The following is a 17,532-nucleotide window of genomic DNA, read 5'->3' on the forward strand; positions in this document are numbered from 1 at the left end:
TCAGTGGGGAGCCTGCTTCTCCGTCTCCCCCTGCCCCTCCCCCCTGCTCGTGTGCTCTCTCTCTCACCCTCTAAGAAATAAAATCTTTTTAAAAAAAGAAATGAAGGGGCGCCTGGGTGGCTCAGTCGGTTAAGCGACTGCCTTCGGCTCAGGTCATGATCCCAGGGTCCTGGGATCGAGCCCCGCATCAGGCTCCCTGCTCAGCAGAGAGCCTGCTTCTCCCTTTCCCTCTGCCTGCCCCTCTGCCTACCTGTGCTCTCTATCTGTCAAATAAATAAATAAAAAATATTAAAAAAAAAGAAATGAAAACACATGTCCACACAAAGACCTGTCTGAAAACGTTCACAGCAACTTTAATAAAGCCAGAAAATAGAAATCACGCAAATGTCCATTAATTGGTGAACGGGAAAAAAATGTAGCATACCATGTGTGGCATACTACTTTGCAGCAAAAAAGATTCTGGTTGAATCTCAGAAACATTATGTTAAATGACAGAAACCAGTAATAAATGATTCCATTTCTATGACATTCTAGAAAAGGCAAACTATAGCAATAGAAGGCAGTTTGGTGGCTGTGTGGGACCAGGGTCAGGGCACTGCCTGACTGCAAAGGGGCACAAAGGAACTCTTTGGAGTTTAGAAACATTCTAAAACTTGAGGGGCACCTGGATGACTCAGTCGGTTGAGCGTCTGCCTTCGCCTCAGGTCATGTCTGTCTTATATATTTAGCCAACTTTGTGAAACCGTACATCTAAAGGAATTCAATTGTATGTAAATTATTCCACAACAAAACTGTTTAAAAAATAAGATGACTAAAAAACTAATACTGGGAACCCACTTTTGGAAAGTATATTGTGCATCTGCAGGACTGAAAAACATACAGAGACATGCATGCAGTGGGTGCTCAATAAATGCTTTCAGGATGCAGGAGAAGCATTATGCTCCAGTGCCCCTTAAAAGGAAAGCCCCTCCCCTCTCTCTAGTTCAAGAGGGCCCAGGCTTAAGGTTACCCTTGTCTGCCATCTGGTGGCCAGTGTCCATCCTTCAGACCCCACCTCCAGAGGCTCTGTGGTTGGGCTTACAGGCAGTGGAGGGAAGGAAGGGGGCTTTCCTCCTGGAGAGTCTAGTGCCTGGAGAGGGCAAGTTGGCAGAGGCAGGGCCATAGCAGGACTCTTAGGTCTATGAGAAGAAGGATACAGCCTCTGAGAGAAAAAGTGCTTTGGTAGAGCAAAGAGGCCCAGTGAACACAATTTGGTATCTCTGCAGGCTGAGATCAAATCCTGTGTACGAGAGGGTTTCCTTTGCGGGCGGGGGTGGGGTCGGATAAGGTGAGGGAGGGAAAAGTTTAGGGGAGGCAATGGGGTAAGCAGGGAAACTGATCATGTGGATGCCCACGGTGAGTTGGGAAAAGGCGAGAGGAGACCTCCTTGGATGGAGAGACCTTTGGAAGCAAGGAGACAAGAGTCTCTTCTGGACTTTCTGGTCTCCCAATCCTACTTCCAGGGAACATCTCACAGATAAACATCTGTATTGATGTGCGGCAGTTGTGTAACGTTTGCCCTCCCCCACCCCCAGCCGTGTCACAGAACCACTGAAAATAAAGGCAGACTTCAGGAGGTGGGTGGCTGAGGGACCCATCTGGCTCTCCTGGCCACTGAACAGCTCGCCCAGGCTCCAGGGCCCATGGACAAGCTCAGTCTTCTTACAAAAAAATGGAGTCGGTCACCTTGTGTGACACAGGTAAGTGACTGGGTGGGTGTTTAAATGTCAGTGGTAGATGACATTTAGTCTAGGGGACAACGGGTGGGGACAGGGACTTCTACATCCTCAGTAGTTGGTGGCCTCGGTGGCCAAGATCTCAGAGCTCCTGGGTTCCTGTCATCCAGATTTTCTACTGGCTCCGTACAAATACGAGAGCACATGGCGCTTGCTGAGAGCCAGGTGTGGGTAACATTTCCCAAATCACCGGCCTTCAAAAGGAGAGGAGAGGGAGGGTGGGGGTGGGGCCTGAGGCTCAGTGCGGTGTGAATTTCCATCGGGGTTTGCCAATGGGGGGATTCACTGAGTGTGTCTAACATGAGAGGCCCTGTGGGGGCTTGGCAACTAACAAGATGCAGTAGGTTCTTAATAAATGCTGGCTGGCTGGCAGAACGAATGAATGGCTAAGTGAAGGAAGGCAAAGCTCCTGGCTCCTTAGTGCGTGTGTGTGGGTATATCCGGCAGACCCCCACCTGCACTCGAGCCCCCCCTCCCCGGCCCTTCAGCCCCAGACACAGGAAGCTACAGCTCTGTGTGCTTCCCCTCCGCCTCCATTAGCTCCCGTGTCTTCTGGGGTAGGGTCTTCGTCCAGAACTGAAGCCTCTGGGCCTTCAGGGCCCGGCCCACCGCAGGCTGCGTGTTCAGCTGCAGGTACTGCTCTTCCTGGTCGAACACGGGCCAGTGGGGCAGACCCTCGCCGTTGGGGTCCCTGTAGACATGCCCTCCCGGCAGGGCAGGGGGAGAGTCACTTGGAGCCCTGCTGAGCCCAGACCTGGCACCCCGACTTGGGTCAGGCAAGGTGCCAAACGGGCCAGGTGGCCTTGGGGAATGACAGGGGGATGCTTCTAGATGTGGAAAGAAACTACCTCCCACTAGAGTGTCACCAGGAGGCAGGGCGACCTGGACTGTTTCTTCCCTTCCCGTCAGAGGGAGGCTCTGTGGGTAACATAGCACTGTCCCCCTCTTCCAGGTCACCTGGAGATGGATGGAGTGCCCAGCACCCACAAGGCCCCTCCCTGTCTGTGTGGCACCTGGAGCTGGGGAAGGAGCCACCATGGAATTAAGGATACATGTACGCTAATGAGGTCACAACAGAAAAGGGGGGCCCGCGAATGGGTTCAAGCACCCCCCCAGCCCTGGACGTTGGGGTGGGGTGTGATATCTCACCCATTTCGAGCAAAGTTAGCCCAGTATTTCATCATCTTCCTGCTCAACAGCTTTTCTTCCTCCGTGACTTCAACTACAGAGAGCAAGAGGGAAAGGGTCCAGGTGAAGGCCAACCCCAGGCCAGCACACGGGTCAGCCCCCACCACACTCACCAGCCCATGTGCAGCTTTTCTTTGGGCCCTCTTCTGCCCTCCCCCGGCCTGGCTCTCTGCCCACTCCCCACCCCAGCCCTGGGGCACCAGGCCCTCTCGCCCCAACAAGGCTCATTCCTGACTGAGAAGGCTCTCTCCCTCCTCCTGACACCGGAAAGTGACTTAAGAAACAAATATGCCTGTGAAACACCCTCCTCTGCACCCATGCCAGGCATCCATGGTTGGGGTGGGGGGAGGTGGAGGGAGCATCGGCCCCATTCTGAAGAGTCTTGGACTCCAATTCTAGCTCAGCCTCTCTAGCTGTAAGATCTTGGGCACCTGGTCCCATCCTCTCTCCGAGCCTTGGTTTGCTCATCTGTCACCCTCACGCAGGGACCCATGCAAGGCCCTGTCCCCCATTCTGGGAACGAGGAGTCTCTGAGGGACCCCTCCCAGGAACACTCACCGTAGCCTCTCCAAGAGAGGGTTCCGAAAACAAAGAGTAACTCGTCACCATGGTCTGCCCTCACATGGGGCGGCTTGCTGTCCTTGAGGAAGCTGGGCCGATGCTGGAACTCGTAGAAGTAGACCGGGGCGTGTAAGCCTAGGGGGCGGGGTGGATAGGCCATGACATGGTGGTCCCTTACCTGGGCTCTCCTGCATCACCCACGGTGACAAGATAGCTAGGTCTAAAGCTGGTTGGAATCTGAACAACGGGGTGAGCGAGCCCCTGGCTGGAGCGAGAGCAGTAGGAAGGACCTGGGTTCAAATCATCACCTCGGAGCTTCCTAGCTATGTGGTTTTGGGCAAGTCACTGAAGGTCCTCATCTGTAAAATGGGGAAAACATCCATCTCTTAGACTAGCTTCGAGGATTTACTGAGATGAGGGACATCAAGTGCTTGGCACCTAAGGACCCAATACATAGACATGGGTTGGGACCTGGACACCAATAGACCTCACCTGGGACCTATAGCTCTGAGCTGCCCCCTCACTGGTCTGGCCTTATAGATGTACTCACGCTGAAAATTGGCTACTTGGAGTGTAGGGATCACGAAGATGCAGTCCCCCATCATCTCAGAGAACAGGGCTTGGAGGGTCTGTGGGTCCCCACTGTCCCCCATGTACTCCTCCATCAACAGGTCAACAGACTCAGGAGGCAACGTCTACCCCAGGGGGATCAGAAATAGTCAGGTTAGGCAGGCTGGCAGCAGGAGGGAGGCAGCAGGGTCAGGTTTGGGGAGATGGATCCTGGGGTGGTATAGGGAATGGGAGGAAGGGGCCGAGCTCTGGGGTGACCCCAGCCTTTGCTCATGGGGGACAATGCATGGACAAGATATCTTGGGGATGGGTTTTCCCTTGCCTCTGGACAGGACAGGAGTCCCCCTCCATTGGGGCAAGACCCCAGAAGCCTCACCAACATTGTCGACACTTGCTGCAGGATAGCCTTCACCGTCTCTCTGTCCAATTCCTTCTGGGTGTCAAAGATGTTCATGGTCTGGGTAGTGGGGGAATCTCCAGTTGAGGGTAGGATGGGCCTAGAGCTCTGACGCCCTGAGCCCTGATTCCCCCCCACCCCCACCCCCGTGGGCCCCCGGCACCTGGGAGCTTGGGGCTGGGCCTCACCGAGGGGATGAACCAGCCGTACTCATCGTTGTTGACACCAATGATGCTGGGGACAGGTTGAAAGTCAGCGGAGGCCAGAAGCTCCTGGGGGTGCCTGGGCAGGAAGGTCCCATCCACTACGCCAGGGATGACCATGAAGGGCTGAGAGGGCCCACAAAGTGAGGTCCCAGACAATTCCTGATGCGCTCTGAGTCCCGTTCACCCCCTCCCAACTCATCCAGGATGCTCACACCCCCTCCCCCAAGAGGTCCTGCCATTGGCTTAGCATGGCCTGGCCTCAACTTTCCACCCAGGGCTGTGAGGACACCAAGGTGTGAAGATGGAGTAACTTGCCCAGAGAATGTAAAGGACAGCCTCCCCACCCCTACTGGTCCCCTTCTTCCATACACACGTCCATTCAGCCCAACCTGGCTGATGGCCAGAATCTCCTCTTCAGTTTTGCCCCGCAGGCAGCCCACAAGGGCCTCTGAGTCAACCTGGCCACAGGCAGACAGGTTGGCCACCATCTGTAAAGAGACCAGGCAGGGGCTGGCTCATCCTTCCAGATAGGGGAGAAGGATTTGCCCAACGTCCCAGCCGGGAGCAGGTGCACCCCAAATCTCAAGGTATTAGGTGTGGATTCGGAGGTCTCAGCCAGAGGGGCTGGCCCACCTGCCTAGACAGTCCTGCCCATGACAGGGCCCCTTGTTATCCCCATTTAACAGAGTAATGGAGGCTGAGAGCTAAGAGATGAGGCAGCAGTCTGGCTTCCCACAGTTGGGAAGAGAGTACTCACCATGGAGACCTCATTGGATGAGCTGACAATGAGACCAGGCAACAGGGCCACACCGCTCTCCATGATGGCACGATGGAAGAGTCCTTGGGACATGGGGGACACGATATGGGAGGACACGCTTGTGCCACCCGCGGACTCACCAAAAATGGTGACACGGCCAGGGTCTCCTCCAAAATAGGCAATATTTTGCTGGACCCAGCGTAGCGCGGCCACTTGATCCAGGTAGCCCCAATTTCCAGGTGCGTGCTTGTCTCCAGTGCTGAGAGGTGACAAGGACAAGCATGATGGGGCTGTCCCGGCTTCATTCAGCCGGCATTGCCCTGCCTAGCCCCGTCTCACCTGAAGAAGCCCAGCAGACCCAGGCGGTACTGGATAGTGACTACCACCACATTCTCAAAGGCCGCCAGCACAGAGCCATCATATACGGAAGCCATGCCCATCACAAGCCCGCCACCGTGGATCCACACCAACACCTGGGGAAATTGAGGCACAGACACCATGTGGCTCCCACCCAGCCCAAACCCCACTGGGGCTGCTACCTGAACTCTCCACCACTTTTTTTTTTTTTAAAGACTTTATTTATTTATTTGACAGAGAGAGACACAGCGAGAGAGGGAACACAAGCAGGGGGTAGTGTGAGAGGGAGAAGCAGGCTTCCCGCGGAGCAGGGAGCCCGATGCGGGGCTCGATCCCAGGACCCTGGGATCATGACCTGAGCTGAAGGCAGACGCTCAACGACTGAGCCACCCAGGTACCCGACTCTCCACCACTTTGGCTCTGTCTGCCTAAACACATAGAGCTCAGGCAGGAGAGGGTGGTGTCTTCACAACCTGGGCTGAAGGTGACCCAATTTCTATCAGGAAAACTGGGCTTCTCATACTTTGGGTCCCACCCTATGTACCAAAGCCTGGCTCCATCTCTCCTGGAACTCTCTCTGAGGTGAAAAGAAAAGGGGGGTCATCCCACATGCATGTTAATTAAAAGTTTCTCCATTCTCGTTGGTCCAACAGATACAGCACCTGAGTGGGTCTCCTGGGCATGAGTTGGTTGGGTGAGTCTTGTGTCCATCCCAGGGCCACAGCTTCTGACCTCTGTGAGCACCAGGGTCCTATGACCCCATGCCCAAGGGTCAGCCACTCATGCTGGGTAAGAAACACTCTCTTGGACCCAACAGTGAGAGGCTTCTTAACAGGGTCCACACTGCAGGGGGCCCAGGCTGATCCTGTCCCTTCTGATCTTCTTGCAGAATCTTCTTGCAGAAGGGTGCTCCCACACCCCAGCCGGCGGGGGCCTGGCACTCACCGGCAGACTGGAAGCTTCATGGGTGTGGGCAGGTGTATAAATGTTAAGGTAAAGGCAGTCTTCGGACATGGAGGTGAAAGGCAGGGTCATATTCAACAGTTTCAAAGCCACTGCATTCATGGTAGTGATGTTCTGCAGACACCTAGTGGGGCCGTACCACAGTCAAAACCAGGTCCTGGGCCCAGATTTGTTCCCTGTCACCTTCAGTCCCACTTCCCCCAAGACCTTGTCACACATGGTCCTTCCCTAAAGCCCCTCTGCACCAAGTCACAGGCCGCAGGCTCTGGGGAAGCTGGGAGGGAGCCCCGTCTTCCAGGGATGCCTCAAGGTTATGAAGGCCTTGCATACCAACACTCCTGAGGCTGGAAAATCTCGACTCTTGGGGGTCTCTGTGAGAGCTGTGGGTTGCAAGTGTTGACATTCAGCACTGTATTCCTGTACCCAGACAGGCGTGGAACAGAGGAGTAGCCCACATCCGTGTGCTGCCCGAATGAATGGATATTAACTTCTCATGAGAAGGGCAGTGGGACAGCCCTCAGCTCCAATCAGGCTCTCAGGCTCTCAGGGAACCTCATCTCTCCTACTGAGTTTCCAGTTGCAAGAACATACACATGCCCTTTGGCCCATGGCAGCTGGCCCTGTCACTGGCCCAGTAACTGCACACAGAGGGGGTCCTCCACTCCTCAGGGATCTACAGTACCTGCTGCTGGAGTCAAGGGCTATTACGGGGTTCATGGAGCCAACCCAAGCCTCCCCGGGTGGCAGAGAACACCTGACATGGCTAGAAGTGAGGCAGATGCATGTCTCTGCTTTAACTGTCAAGCCCGGAGCCTGGGCAAGTCACTTTACCCTTCCAAGTGTCTGCATGCTCCTGGGAAAAATGCATGTGGGGATCCACTAAACTCAGAGGGGAGACTGGCCTTGGGGGTTTAGATGCAATGACAACTGCAGGCTGGCCCAGAACTTGGAGTACCCTCCACCCTCCACTGGAGTTCCTTGGACTCCCTGCTTACATGGCTGGGTGGGAGGTTCCATCCTTTACACCACTCCAAGGTTCAGGAGGCTCGGGGGGTGCAAATCGCAGGGACCCTAGAGGCGGCTTGGCAAAGGGAATTCCCAGGAAGGTGTGGACTCCCACATCAGTATCTTTTAAATGGACGAGGCTCCCCTGCACCTGCCCGGTGTGTGTGGTCCGGATGGGGCTGGCAGAGTCCTGGCCTGTGAACAGAGAAATGGACATCAGGGTTGAGTCTACCCATCAGCTGCCCTCCCAGGCTATTGATGTTGCTGGCTGCTTCCGGTCCTCAGCTCAAGGAACTCTGATCTACAAACACTTGCTTTACAAACTTCCTGCCTTTAATCCTGGGTGTCCACAGCACACCTCCCCCCACGCTCCCGCCCACTCCCCCAACTCTCTTCGCTGGGTCTGGCCACAGCCTTTTCCACCACACTCGGTGAGGCTTCCTGGGACCCAGCACCATTGTTGAGCCCCAGGAGCTTCAAACAAATGGTTACATAAGCTTGAAGGGGTGAGAGTATCCTTTCTGCTGACAATGTGGATCACATGAGGCAGTAGGAGAACTGTGGGAATTGGAGACTCAAGGCTCCTGTCCCTAGGGATCTCGTGCTCTAAGTGGTAAGAAATGACATAAAGAAAGCATCTTTCAAACCAGGAGTGATGATATGGTGAGGAGAGCTATGTAAATGAGGCACCACTGTAACTAGACGGTAAGAAGGACCACCCGCCCTACTATGGGTATCAGGGAGGGAGGAAGTGACTGAGGTCGCCTAACACAAGGAGCCCAGGTGAGATTCTTAACACACAAAGAATTTCTACAAATGAATAAGAAGTGTGCCAGTTGTGCATATTTGGTGAACGAATATGAAATGGTGAGGGAATACGTTCAGAGTAAGGAATACAAATAAATGGCTCATATGCCAAGGAAGAAATGTTCACTTCACTCATGCTAAGAGAAAGACTCGCTGGAATCTGACTGTGATGTTAACAACTGACTTTGTCACAAAAAGCAAGACAGTCAGATGATGTATGTTTTCTGATGGAAGTCCATAGCCCCACATGAAGTAGTCTTGCCCCAAAACATAACAAAGCAGAACCTGAAATTGAAATCTGATCAAGCCTGTAGAATACAAATAAATGAATACAAATGTACAGCCACGCATACCAGGGGCAGGGAAACAGTTAAAAGACACCATATGGATGTAATCAGCAAAGCCCAAACTCTGGGATCCTCTCCAGAACAACTAAATTGGTTTCTTCGATATAAAAACAAAATTACAAGGAAAATAAAAGAGAGGCAGAGGGAGACTGAAGACTCAAAGAGAGTCACATAAAAAAGGCTGATAATAACACACATTGGTAAGGATGTAGAAAAACTGGAACCTTCACACCTTGCTGGTGAGAAGGTAAAGTGGTGCAGGTGTTTTGGAAAGCAATCTGGCAGTTTTTCAAAAAGTTAAACATAGAGTTACTATACGACCCAGCAATTCTACTTCTAGGCATAAGCCCAAGAGAACTGAAAACATACATCCACGCAAAAACCTGCATGTGAATGCTCATAGCAGGATTATTTACAATAGCCAAAAGGTGGAAACAATCCAAATGTCCATCAACTGACAAATGGATCAATAAAATGTATCCCACCTGTACAATGGAACATCATTCAGCATACAGAGAAAAAAGTACTGAACATGTTAACATGGATGAACCTTAAAAACCTTACGCTCAGTGAAAGAAGTCCGTCACAAAGAATCACATATGGGATGATTTCATTTATATGAAATGCCCAGAACTGGCATATCCATAGAGACATAAAGCAGATTGGTGGTTGCCTAGGGCTCAAGGTGGGGGAAAGGAGGAATCGATGTGCTGAACTTTTGAATATACTAAAAACCATTGAATTGTATACTTTAAACAGGTGAACATATACTATGTGGATTATATCTCAAAGTTGCAACACATCTACCAATTTTCAAAGTATGGACCTTATTTGAATCCTGATTTAAAAAAAAAACCCTGTTAGTATCATTTATGAGATAATATGAAATAGGAACATTTAGCTAGATACTTGATTACATTAAGAAATCATGGTATTGTTATATGTATATATATTCCTTTTAAGAGGACACAGAAATATCTACAGATGATATAACATCATCTACAGATGATATAATTTGCTTCACATAATGGTGCAAGGGAGAGGTGATAGTCTAGACAACACCACGTTGCTCAGGTCTTGATAAACATTGAAGGTACGTCATGGATTCAGTGGGTGTGTTATACTGTTCTACCACAGACCGGAAACCCTTTGGTGCTGTGTGACTGCAGGCAGCACCAACCCTCTCTATCCCTCAGGGTGCATGGAGATAAGCAGTCAGGCTCCCAGTTTCCCTGGTGTCATCTCCACCAGCTCCTGCCTGCCTGGAGCTTTCCTTCCGCAGGTTCAGGTTCTGCTTCTGCAGAATTTGGCCAATCTGAGCCTGGTTCATAATAAAAAGTAAAAAACAAAACCAAAAAACAGCCTCAGAGATCTATACTACCTACAGATCAGAGACAACAGGGCATGAGGGACCTTGAGGTGGACCCAGAAACTGAGTCCTGAAAGCAAGGAAGAGCTCTCAGGATGGGCAGTCCCACCTCCCTGCCTTTCCTCATACGGTCCCCTTCACCCTGAACAAAGGTCGTTCCCATTTCTACATCTGGGGAAATCCTGATCGTGCACCCCCTCACGGAAGCTCTCCCGGGTTCCCCAGTCACAGTTTATTGCTCCCGCTCTCCAGCCCCGAACACCCTTATCAGGCCTGTGACCATGAGGACAGTGAACTCAGTGACTCCAGTTTTGAGGAGAGGGTTGTTGGTATTGTGGAGGGGCTGCAGAAGCCTCGCCGCCCCTTCTGAGGAAGCCCAAGGGGGTCTGGGCAGAGGGGAAGTGGCCATGCAGTGCTCGCCTGTCACTGGTTTTTGCCTGTTCAGAGCCCACTCCCCTGCCAGACCCACCTTTCCCTTCGCAGCTCGCCTGCCTATTCCCTGCTCAGATCACCTACTGGATCAACACTGATGCACATGCTTGATGCCAGAGCGTGTGGATAAGGCCAGGTCAGCAGCCGCTCACAGGTTCCACAGAGGGCAACTGAGCAATGTCTTCCCGAGTCAAAGGCCCACCCCTCCCCCCAGTAACATGCTGTCTACACAGGTGGGATATCTGTCCACGTAATTCACTGTGGCCACTGGCCTCCAATGCCTGAAGGTTGTTATGGCAAAGGACACAACCTGTTGAAATGTCCTGATCAGAAGCCAGTTACATTAAGGATGCTTCCTCTTTGAAGAGAAACCCTTGCAGGAGACGGTATGAGGAAGCTCTAGCATGTATAGCTGTGGGGAGGTCACCCCCTATGTCAGGAAGTGGAAAAGCTGTGTGCTAGAAAGGGAGGGAGTTTGTGATCATTTAGGTGAAAACCAAGGATGTGTGCATCCTCTGTGCATCCTCAGGAGTAAATTCCTGAGCAGTGTGTAGAAGGCCCTGGGGATCCTAACGGTCCCTTTGCTCTGGAGACCAAAAGGTGCCCTCACCCGATAGATGCATGGGGTGAACAGGATATGACAATCTCTCCAACAGACAGGCTTTAGGATGCAGGGGTGTGGGCTTGAGCAGTCAGATTCCTCAAGAGCCAGTAATCTTGACTGGGGCCCCTTTGGAGGGGCACTTGGCAGGTGCTGGGACACCCCTCTGGCCAAGGGCGCGACACTCAGAGCCAAACCGTGGCAGGAAGATAATTATTATTTTTCGCAGGCAGCGCTAGCTCTACCACAAACACTAAGAAGGAAACGTCCTGAATCACAATCACCACTCCCGCCTGCATCGCCAGGTGCCGCTCAGAGCTCCTGACCTCGCTTGCCCCTCCGCACAGTGTGACCTTGGTCAGCCACGACCCTCTCTGCACCTCAGGGGGCCCAGCCAGGGGTTTCGAAGCATTGGGTCTGGTGCAAGTTTCCCCATACTGTGGTTCTCCACCCTCATCCACCTCCCTGGGGCCTTCCCTCAGGTCCTGCCTCTGCAGAATCTGGCAAATCCCACCCCAGTCCTTGCCGCCCCTCGAAAGAGCCTCACCCTGGCCCAGGACGAGGAAAAGCAGGAGCCCACAGACCACGGCGTTCAGCCGCACGCGAAGTCGGTCCAGCAGCATGGTCTATTCGCAGCACACTGCTCTTTTCACCCAAAGACTGCCCTGGTGCCCATCCAGGGCAGTTCAGAGTGTCTCAACCAGGTCTAGAGTTTGGACTGGTCTGGGAGTAGGCGGGGCTAGCTGGGCAGAGAAAGCAGGTGGGGCGGGGCGGCGCACTGAACAGCAAAAACCAGTGACAGGCGGGCACTGCATGGCCATTTCCCCTCTGCCCAGACCCCCTTGGGCTTCCTCAGAAGGGGCGGCGAGGCTTCTGCAGCCCCTCCGCAACACCAACAACCCTCTCCTCGAAACTGGAGTCACTGAGTTCACTGTCCTCATGGTCACGGTTCCGGGCTGGAGAGCGGGAGCAATAAGCTCTGACTAGGGAACCCGGGAGAGCTTCCGTGAGGGGGTGCACGATCAGGATTTCCCCAGATGTAGAAATGGGAACGACCTTTGTTCAGGGTGAAGGGGACCGTATGAGGAAAGGCAGGGAGGTGGGACTGCCCATCCTGAGAGCTCTTCCTTGCTTTCAGGACTCAGTTTCTGGGTCCACCTCAAGGTCCCCCAAGCCCTATTTTCTTTAATCTGAGGGTCTCCGCGGGCCTCCTCCCTATTCAGCCACAGCCTGCCTTTTGAAATGCACCCATGACTGTGGCATTATCTTAAGGACAACCGCAACCCAATCCTATGGCTTTCCCTCTCCCCACCTCCCGCAAAGATCGGACACTTTGGACGCTGCAGGGCACTCTGGGGCCCAGGTAGAATGGGCGATGCAGAGGTGCGTCACCGGGAGGCTCCGAAATGCAGTAAACGGCGCCAGGACACAGGACCCTTGGTACGCGGGGACCCGCCCAGCCTGAGGGCCGACTTCCTGGAGGAAGTGGTGCCCGAAGATACGCCTGGCCGGTCTTTAGTGTCCCCGAGAGCCAGCCGTGGCCTCCGCCGTCCAGCACCTAACCTACGGGCTCGAACGGCCCCGTGCCGCTCAAGTGCCTTCTCTGTGTATTCGCCGGGGCGGTCTGCATTTTTCCGGGTTAACGTACAGAGGGCACCGAGGCCACCGCTCCGCCTCAAAACACAGGTCGAGTACGGGCAGTGCAGACTGTCCCACAAGCAACCCCGCCGCCACGCCACGCCCCCTGCCCGTTCCCCGGAAGTGCTCCTGCAGGAGCGGAAGTGCGCGCCTACAGCGGCTGAGGCGGTTTCGGGATGGTGGGCGGCGGCGGCGGCGGCGGGGTGGGGAGCGGCCTCCTGGAGAACGCTAACCCCCTCATCTACGAGCGCTCTGGGGAGCGACCGGTGACCGCAGGCGAGGAGGACGAGCAGGTTCCAGACAGCATCGACGCGCGCGAGATCTTCGATATCCGTCGCTGCCGCGCGCAGGCGGGTTCGCGGGGTCCTGGGAGGGGGCTGAAGTGATGATGTCCAGCAGTTAGTGGCGCTGTATCAGGGCCGGGCATTCCCGGCGGAGGGCTCTGAGTGAACCAAGGCACAGAGTCCCTTTTCCTTAACTTGCCACATCTGATTCGCTCCATTAATGACCCGGAGCATCCGCTGACACTGGAAGAATTGAACGTAGTAGAGCAAGTCCGGGTTCAGGTGAGTCACAGCGTCCGAGGGGGGCAGATGGTTCGAAAGAGTCCGAAAAGCTCATCTGTACCAGGAGACTGGCGTTCTGTCGGCTCACGGACTCGTCAGGGGGTCTTCGGAAGGGGGTGGATTGTTGTGCCCATTTCGTGGATAAGGAAACAGGCCCCTGGAGGTTAGACGATTTGCCTGAAGTAACATAGGAAGAAGAAGGGAGCGTCTTCTGAGGTCCCATTCTTCAACCAGGTGAGCGATCCTGAGAGCACGGTGGCCGTGGCCTTCACACCCACCATTCCACACTGCAGCATGGCCACCCTTATTGGCCTGTCCATCAAAGTCAAGCTTCTTCGATCCCTTCCCCAGCGTTTTAAGGTAAATTGGAACTGAGCCCCAGGGGTAGGACAGGGGTGAACTTCTGCTTCTGAGGAAGACATGGAGAGCATGAACGTGAACATCAGAGTGAAGCCTGCACGGATCCCAAGTAGTGGTGATGAAACTGGGAGGAGCCTTTCCAATTGAATGGGACAACAAATATAAAGGCCTGTGCTGGAAAGTGCAGAAAAGTAGTGAGTGTGGCAGCAAGGGGACGAGGAAGCTGTAGATAGATTTGGAGCATGGATGGGGCAGAGGCAGGCCTTTAAGTCAACAGTAGCAGCCAGTTCTTTGGGTAGAGATGGAGTGGCTGTGGGTGGGTTTGGGGCATAATGGAAGGTCCAGAGTCCACAGTCAGGATTAGGAGGATCAGTGGAAGGTGATGAGTGGGGGGAACCGGGACGAGGGGATAGATAGGTGAAAAATCCTCACACCCCACCTCCCTCCCTCCCAGATGGATGTGCACATTACACCGGGGACCCATGCCTCGGAGCATGCAGGTAAGTGTGGGCTGATGTTGAGGCGTTGTCCCTGAGGCTTCCCCCTTGCCATGGTGGTTTGTAGGGCAAGATGGAAGGAGGAGGGCTGGGTGGGTGACTCCTCAGTGGAGGTGGCAGCCTAGAGTGAAGCTGGCTTAAGTGTCCTATGCTTACCATGTTCTTCCAATCCTGCCCTCTCCCTCTAAGTACACAGGACCAGGGTGTGTCAGACTTAATAGTACAGGGGGCAGCAGGTGGTTTGGGTAGCTGGGTTGAGGCTTGGGATCCTGGGAAGGAGGTGACAGGAGGTTGGTGCAAGTGTGTATGTATATATACAAGGGTTAGAAGTGGAGCTGGTTGGCAGGCTGGCCAGAGCCGGGCTTTGATCCTTCTCCATTCCTTTCCCATCCAGTGAACAAGCAGCTTGCAGATAAGGAACGGGTAGCAGCCGCCCTAGAGAATACCCACCTGCTGGAGGTTGTGAACCAGTGCCTGTCAGCCCGCTCCTGAGCCTGGCTTCTTGCCCCCAGTCACACCCAGGTCTCATGGCCTTGTTTTCTTGAATCACTGACAATGAGAAACTAACATTTTGCATTTTGTAATAAACCCTTAATTTATATTCATTTTCCCAGTGTGTCTCAGAATCTTTCATCTTGGGTCATCCCGGGTTTGGGAGGAGATGGTAATCGTGAGTGCAAGTTCCTATACAGGCTGGGATGATGAGATACAGTGCATTTTTAAAATTTCTTCCAATGGTTTCATTAGGAAAAGTTGCAAGTATACAAAAAAATTGAAAGAGTAGTGAACACCCTCTATATCCATCATCTATATTTAACACTTGTTAACGTGTTGCAACATTGGCCTTATTTATGTGTGTATGTATAATATAAATGTATTTGAGAGTAAACTGTAGACACATGAGCCTTCACTTCCTAAGTACTTCATCCTGGTCTCCTAAGAGTAAACCTGTATAACCATAGTACTCTTACCTGGCCAAAATTGAAAAATTCTCTACCACCATCTAATATCCAATCGTTTATAAATTTCCCCAAAATATCGTTCATCGTTGTTGTTTTTTCTTTAAATCAGGCTTTGGGGCACCTGTGTGTCTTAGTCAGTTAAGCATTTGACTCTTGGGGCGCCTGGGTGGCTCAGTCGTTAAGCGTCTGCCTTCGGCTCAGGTCATGATTCCAGGGTCCTGGGATCAAGCCCCGCATCGGGTTCCCTGCTCTGCGGGAAGCCTGCTTCTCCCTCTCCCGTTCCCCCTGCTTGTGTTCCCTCTCTCGCTGTGTCTCTGTCAAATAAATAAAACCAAAAAAAAAAAAAAATTGACTCTTGATCTCAGCTCAGGTCTTGCTCTCAAGGTCTCAAGCTCGAGCCCTGCATTAGGCTCCATGCCCAGTGTGGAGCCTACTTAAAAAAAAAAAAAAAAAAAAATCAGGCTCCAGTGATACTTTATGTATTGTATTGGTATCTCTCTTTAGCCTCTTCTAGAACTGTCACCCCACTCCTCATCTTTTGATCTTTTTTGACATTGACTTTTTTGAAAGTCAACTCAGATGAGTTGTCCTGAAGTCCTGCAATCCGTGTTTCTTTGCTACGTTTCCTATAAACTAGAAGTTGATTGAGTTGAGATTTGAGTTTATTAATGAGAACCTTGCCCAAGAGTTTTGTCTGTATCCGTTAGCATCCACCAGTAGCTGTGCGATGCCTGCTTGTCTCACTGTTGGTGATGCCCGGTCTGGTCCCCTGGTCAGGGCAGTGACAGCCAATTTCTCTGTTCAAAGGACCCTGAAGTGCCCTCTTCACCAGCATCCCCAGAGATGTGTGTCACTTCAGGTGCTGAGGTCTGGGCCCTCTGCCTCCCCCAACCCTGTGCCCAGAGCACAGTCGGTCACCAGCATGGACCATGGGTTTGGATCTGGGATCAGCCAATTAGAAACTATAATGCTGTGATTCCCGGCCTCAGTTTCTTTCTCTGAGGATAAATAGGAATATTAAGCCTTACCCTGGCCACTTCTTCCCTGCGAAGGCTCAGGTGTGATTGTGGGCAGAGACTTCCAGAGGCTCTTTGCAGATCTGTTGAGGGTTGCTGACAACATTGAGCCTGTCCTGAGAGTGGGCACTAGCTGAAGGTCAATCTTCCACCCAGCCCTGCGTGGCAGTTGCCTATTTCACAGATGAGGAAACGGGCTTCTGAAATAAATAACTCACTCCCCAAGACCTCCAGCCTTTATTATCCCTATTTCACAGATGAGGAAACGGGCTTCTGAAATAAATAACTCACTCCCCAAGACCTCCAGCCAGGGAGTAAAGAGGAACCTGAGCAGTTTGGCACGTACTCCTCAGCTGGCAGGGGGCGCTGTTGCCTGGATGGAAGGGCCTACGCCCCCACTGTCCCCCCACAGCTGCCAGGCCCCAATTCCAGGAAGGAGGGGCTTTGCCACCTAGTGACCAAGATCTGGCTGCCCACGCTTAGAGAGATGAAGTCATCAGCCCACATTCCCCAGTTTCTTCCTGTGTAATGTGGGCATAGCTGTGATGATCACTTGGGACTGCTCTGTGAAGATTTAAAATGGATCTGCACCCATTTCAGGTGATCTTCCAGGCACTGTACCCTCTCTCCAACCTTTCCAGAAAGGCAGGGTGACCAACCAGAGCCCCTTGGGCCCAGGGAGCATTCCCAACCACCTGTATCCAGCTGTGGGCTTCACCATGTGTGTACCTCTGCCCTGCCAACCCCAATCTGTCTAAGGTGTCTGTGGTGTCTGTGTTCAGCTGGGGCTGGGAAGTCATGGGGGAGGTAGGTGTCACTGAGTCAGCTAGCCCTCCTGGCAGCCAGGCCATGGTGGGCAAGGGACATCAAGCTGCTCCTGTCACAGCTGGCATATCAGATAGTCCCCTTGTCAATCTTGACTCATCTGTGCGTGGCCTCTGGCTGCCTGCAGGGACACCATCTGTGAATCCTGGGCTAGTGCCCAGGGAACTTTCTGGAACTCCAGCTGTTTGTACATGGGTATGAGATCGGGGTGAGGTTTGAGGTCTCTGAAGCCCTCTGTCAGGTGTGTCTGGCTCTGCTATTTCTGGCCTGTGACTTCTCAGGCTTTGGTTACCATGTCTACAAAACTGGAACAACAAATCATAGCTGGAGAGA

The 17,532-nt window shown here is 52.9% G+C and overlaps 2 protein-coding genes across 2 annotated transcripts; one reads left to right on the forward strand and one right to left on the reverse strand.

Annotated features, from left to right (window-relative positions):
• Positions 1-326: 326 nt before the first annotated feature.
• CES2 (carboxylesterase 2) lies at positions 327-11,958 on the reverse strand. The gene is made up of 12 exons (XM_027619839.1): positions 11,883-11,958; positions 7,770-7,974; positions 6,757-6,898; positions 5,794-5,927; positions 5,455-5,713; positions 5,087-5,185; positions 4,680-4,820; positions 4,471-4,551; positions 4,075-4,219; positions 3,522-3,659; positions 2,925-2,997; positions 327-2,466 (listed from the first exon to the last, which is right to left on the reverse strand). Exons 1-12 carry the CDS (start codon positions 11,956-11,958, stop codon positions 2,280-2,282), a joined length of 1,680 nt encoding a protein of 559 aa, XP_027475640.1. The 3' UTR covers positions 327-2,279.
• A 1,141-nt stretch (positions 11,959-13,099) lies between these two features.
• CIAO2B (cytosolic iron-sulfur assembly component 2B) lies at positions 13,100-14,999 on the forward strand. Its single transcript, XM_027619840.2, has 5 exons — positions 13,100-13,300; positions 13,460-13,539; positions 13,774-13,899; positions 14,354-14,399; positions 14,791-14,999. Exons 1-5 carry the CDS (start codon positions 13,150-13,152, stop codon positions 14,886-14,888), a joined length of 501 nt encoding a protein of 166 aa, XP_027475641.1. The 5' UTR covers positions 13,100-13,149; the 3' UTR covers positions 14,889-14,999.
• Positions 15,000-17,532: the final 2,533 nt, after the last annotated feature.

The sequence above is a fragment of the Zalophus californianus genome, chromosome 17 (assembly GCF_009762305.2).
Source record: "Zalophus californianus isolate mZalCal1 chromosome 17, mZalCal1.pri.v2, whole genome shotgun sequence".
In the NCBI taxonomy this organism is placed as follows: domain Eukaryota; kingdom Metazoa; phylum Chordata; class Mammalia; order Carnivora; family Otariidae; genus Zalophus; species Zalophus californianus.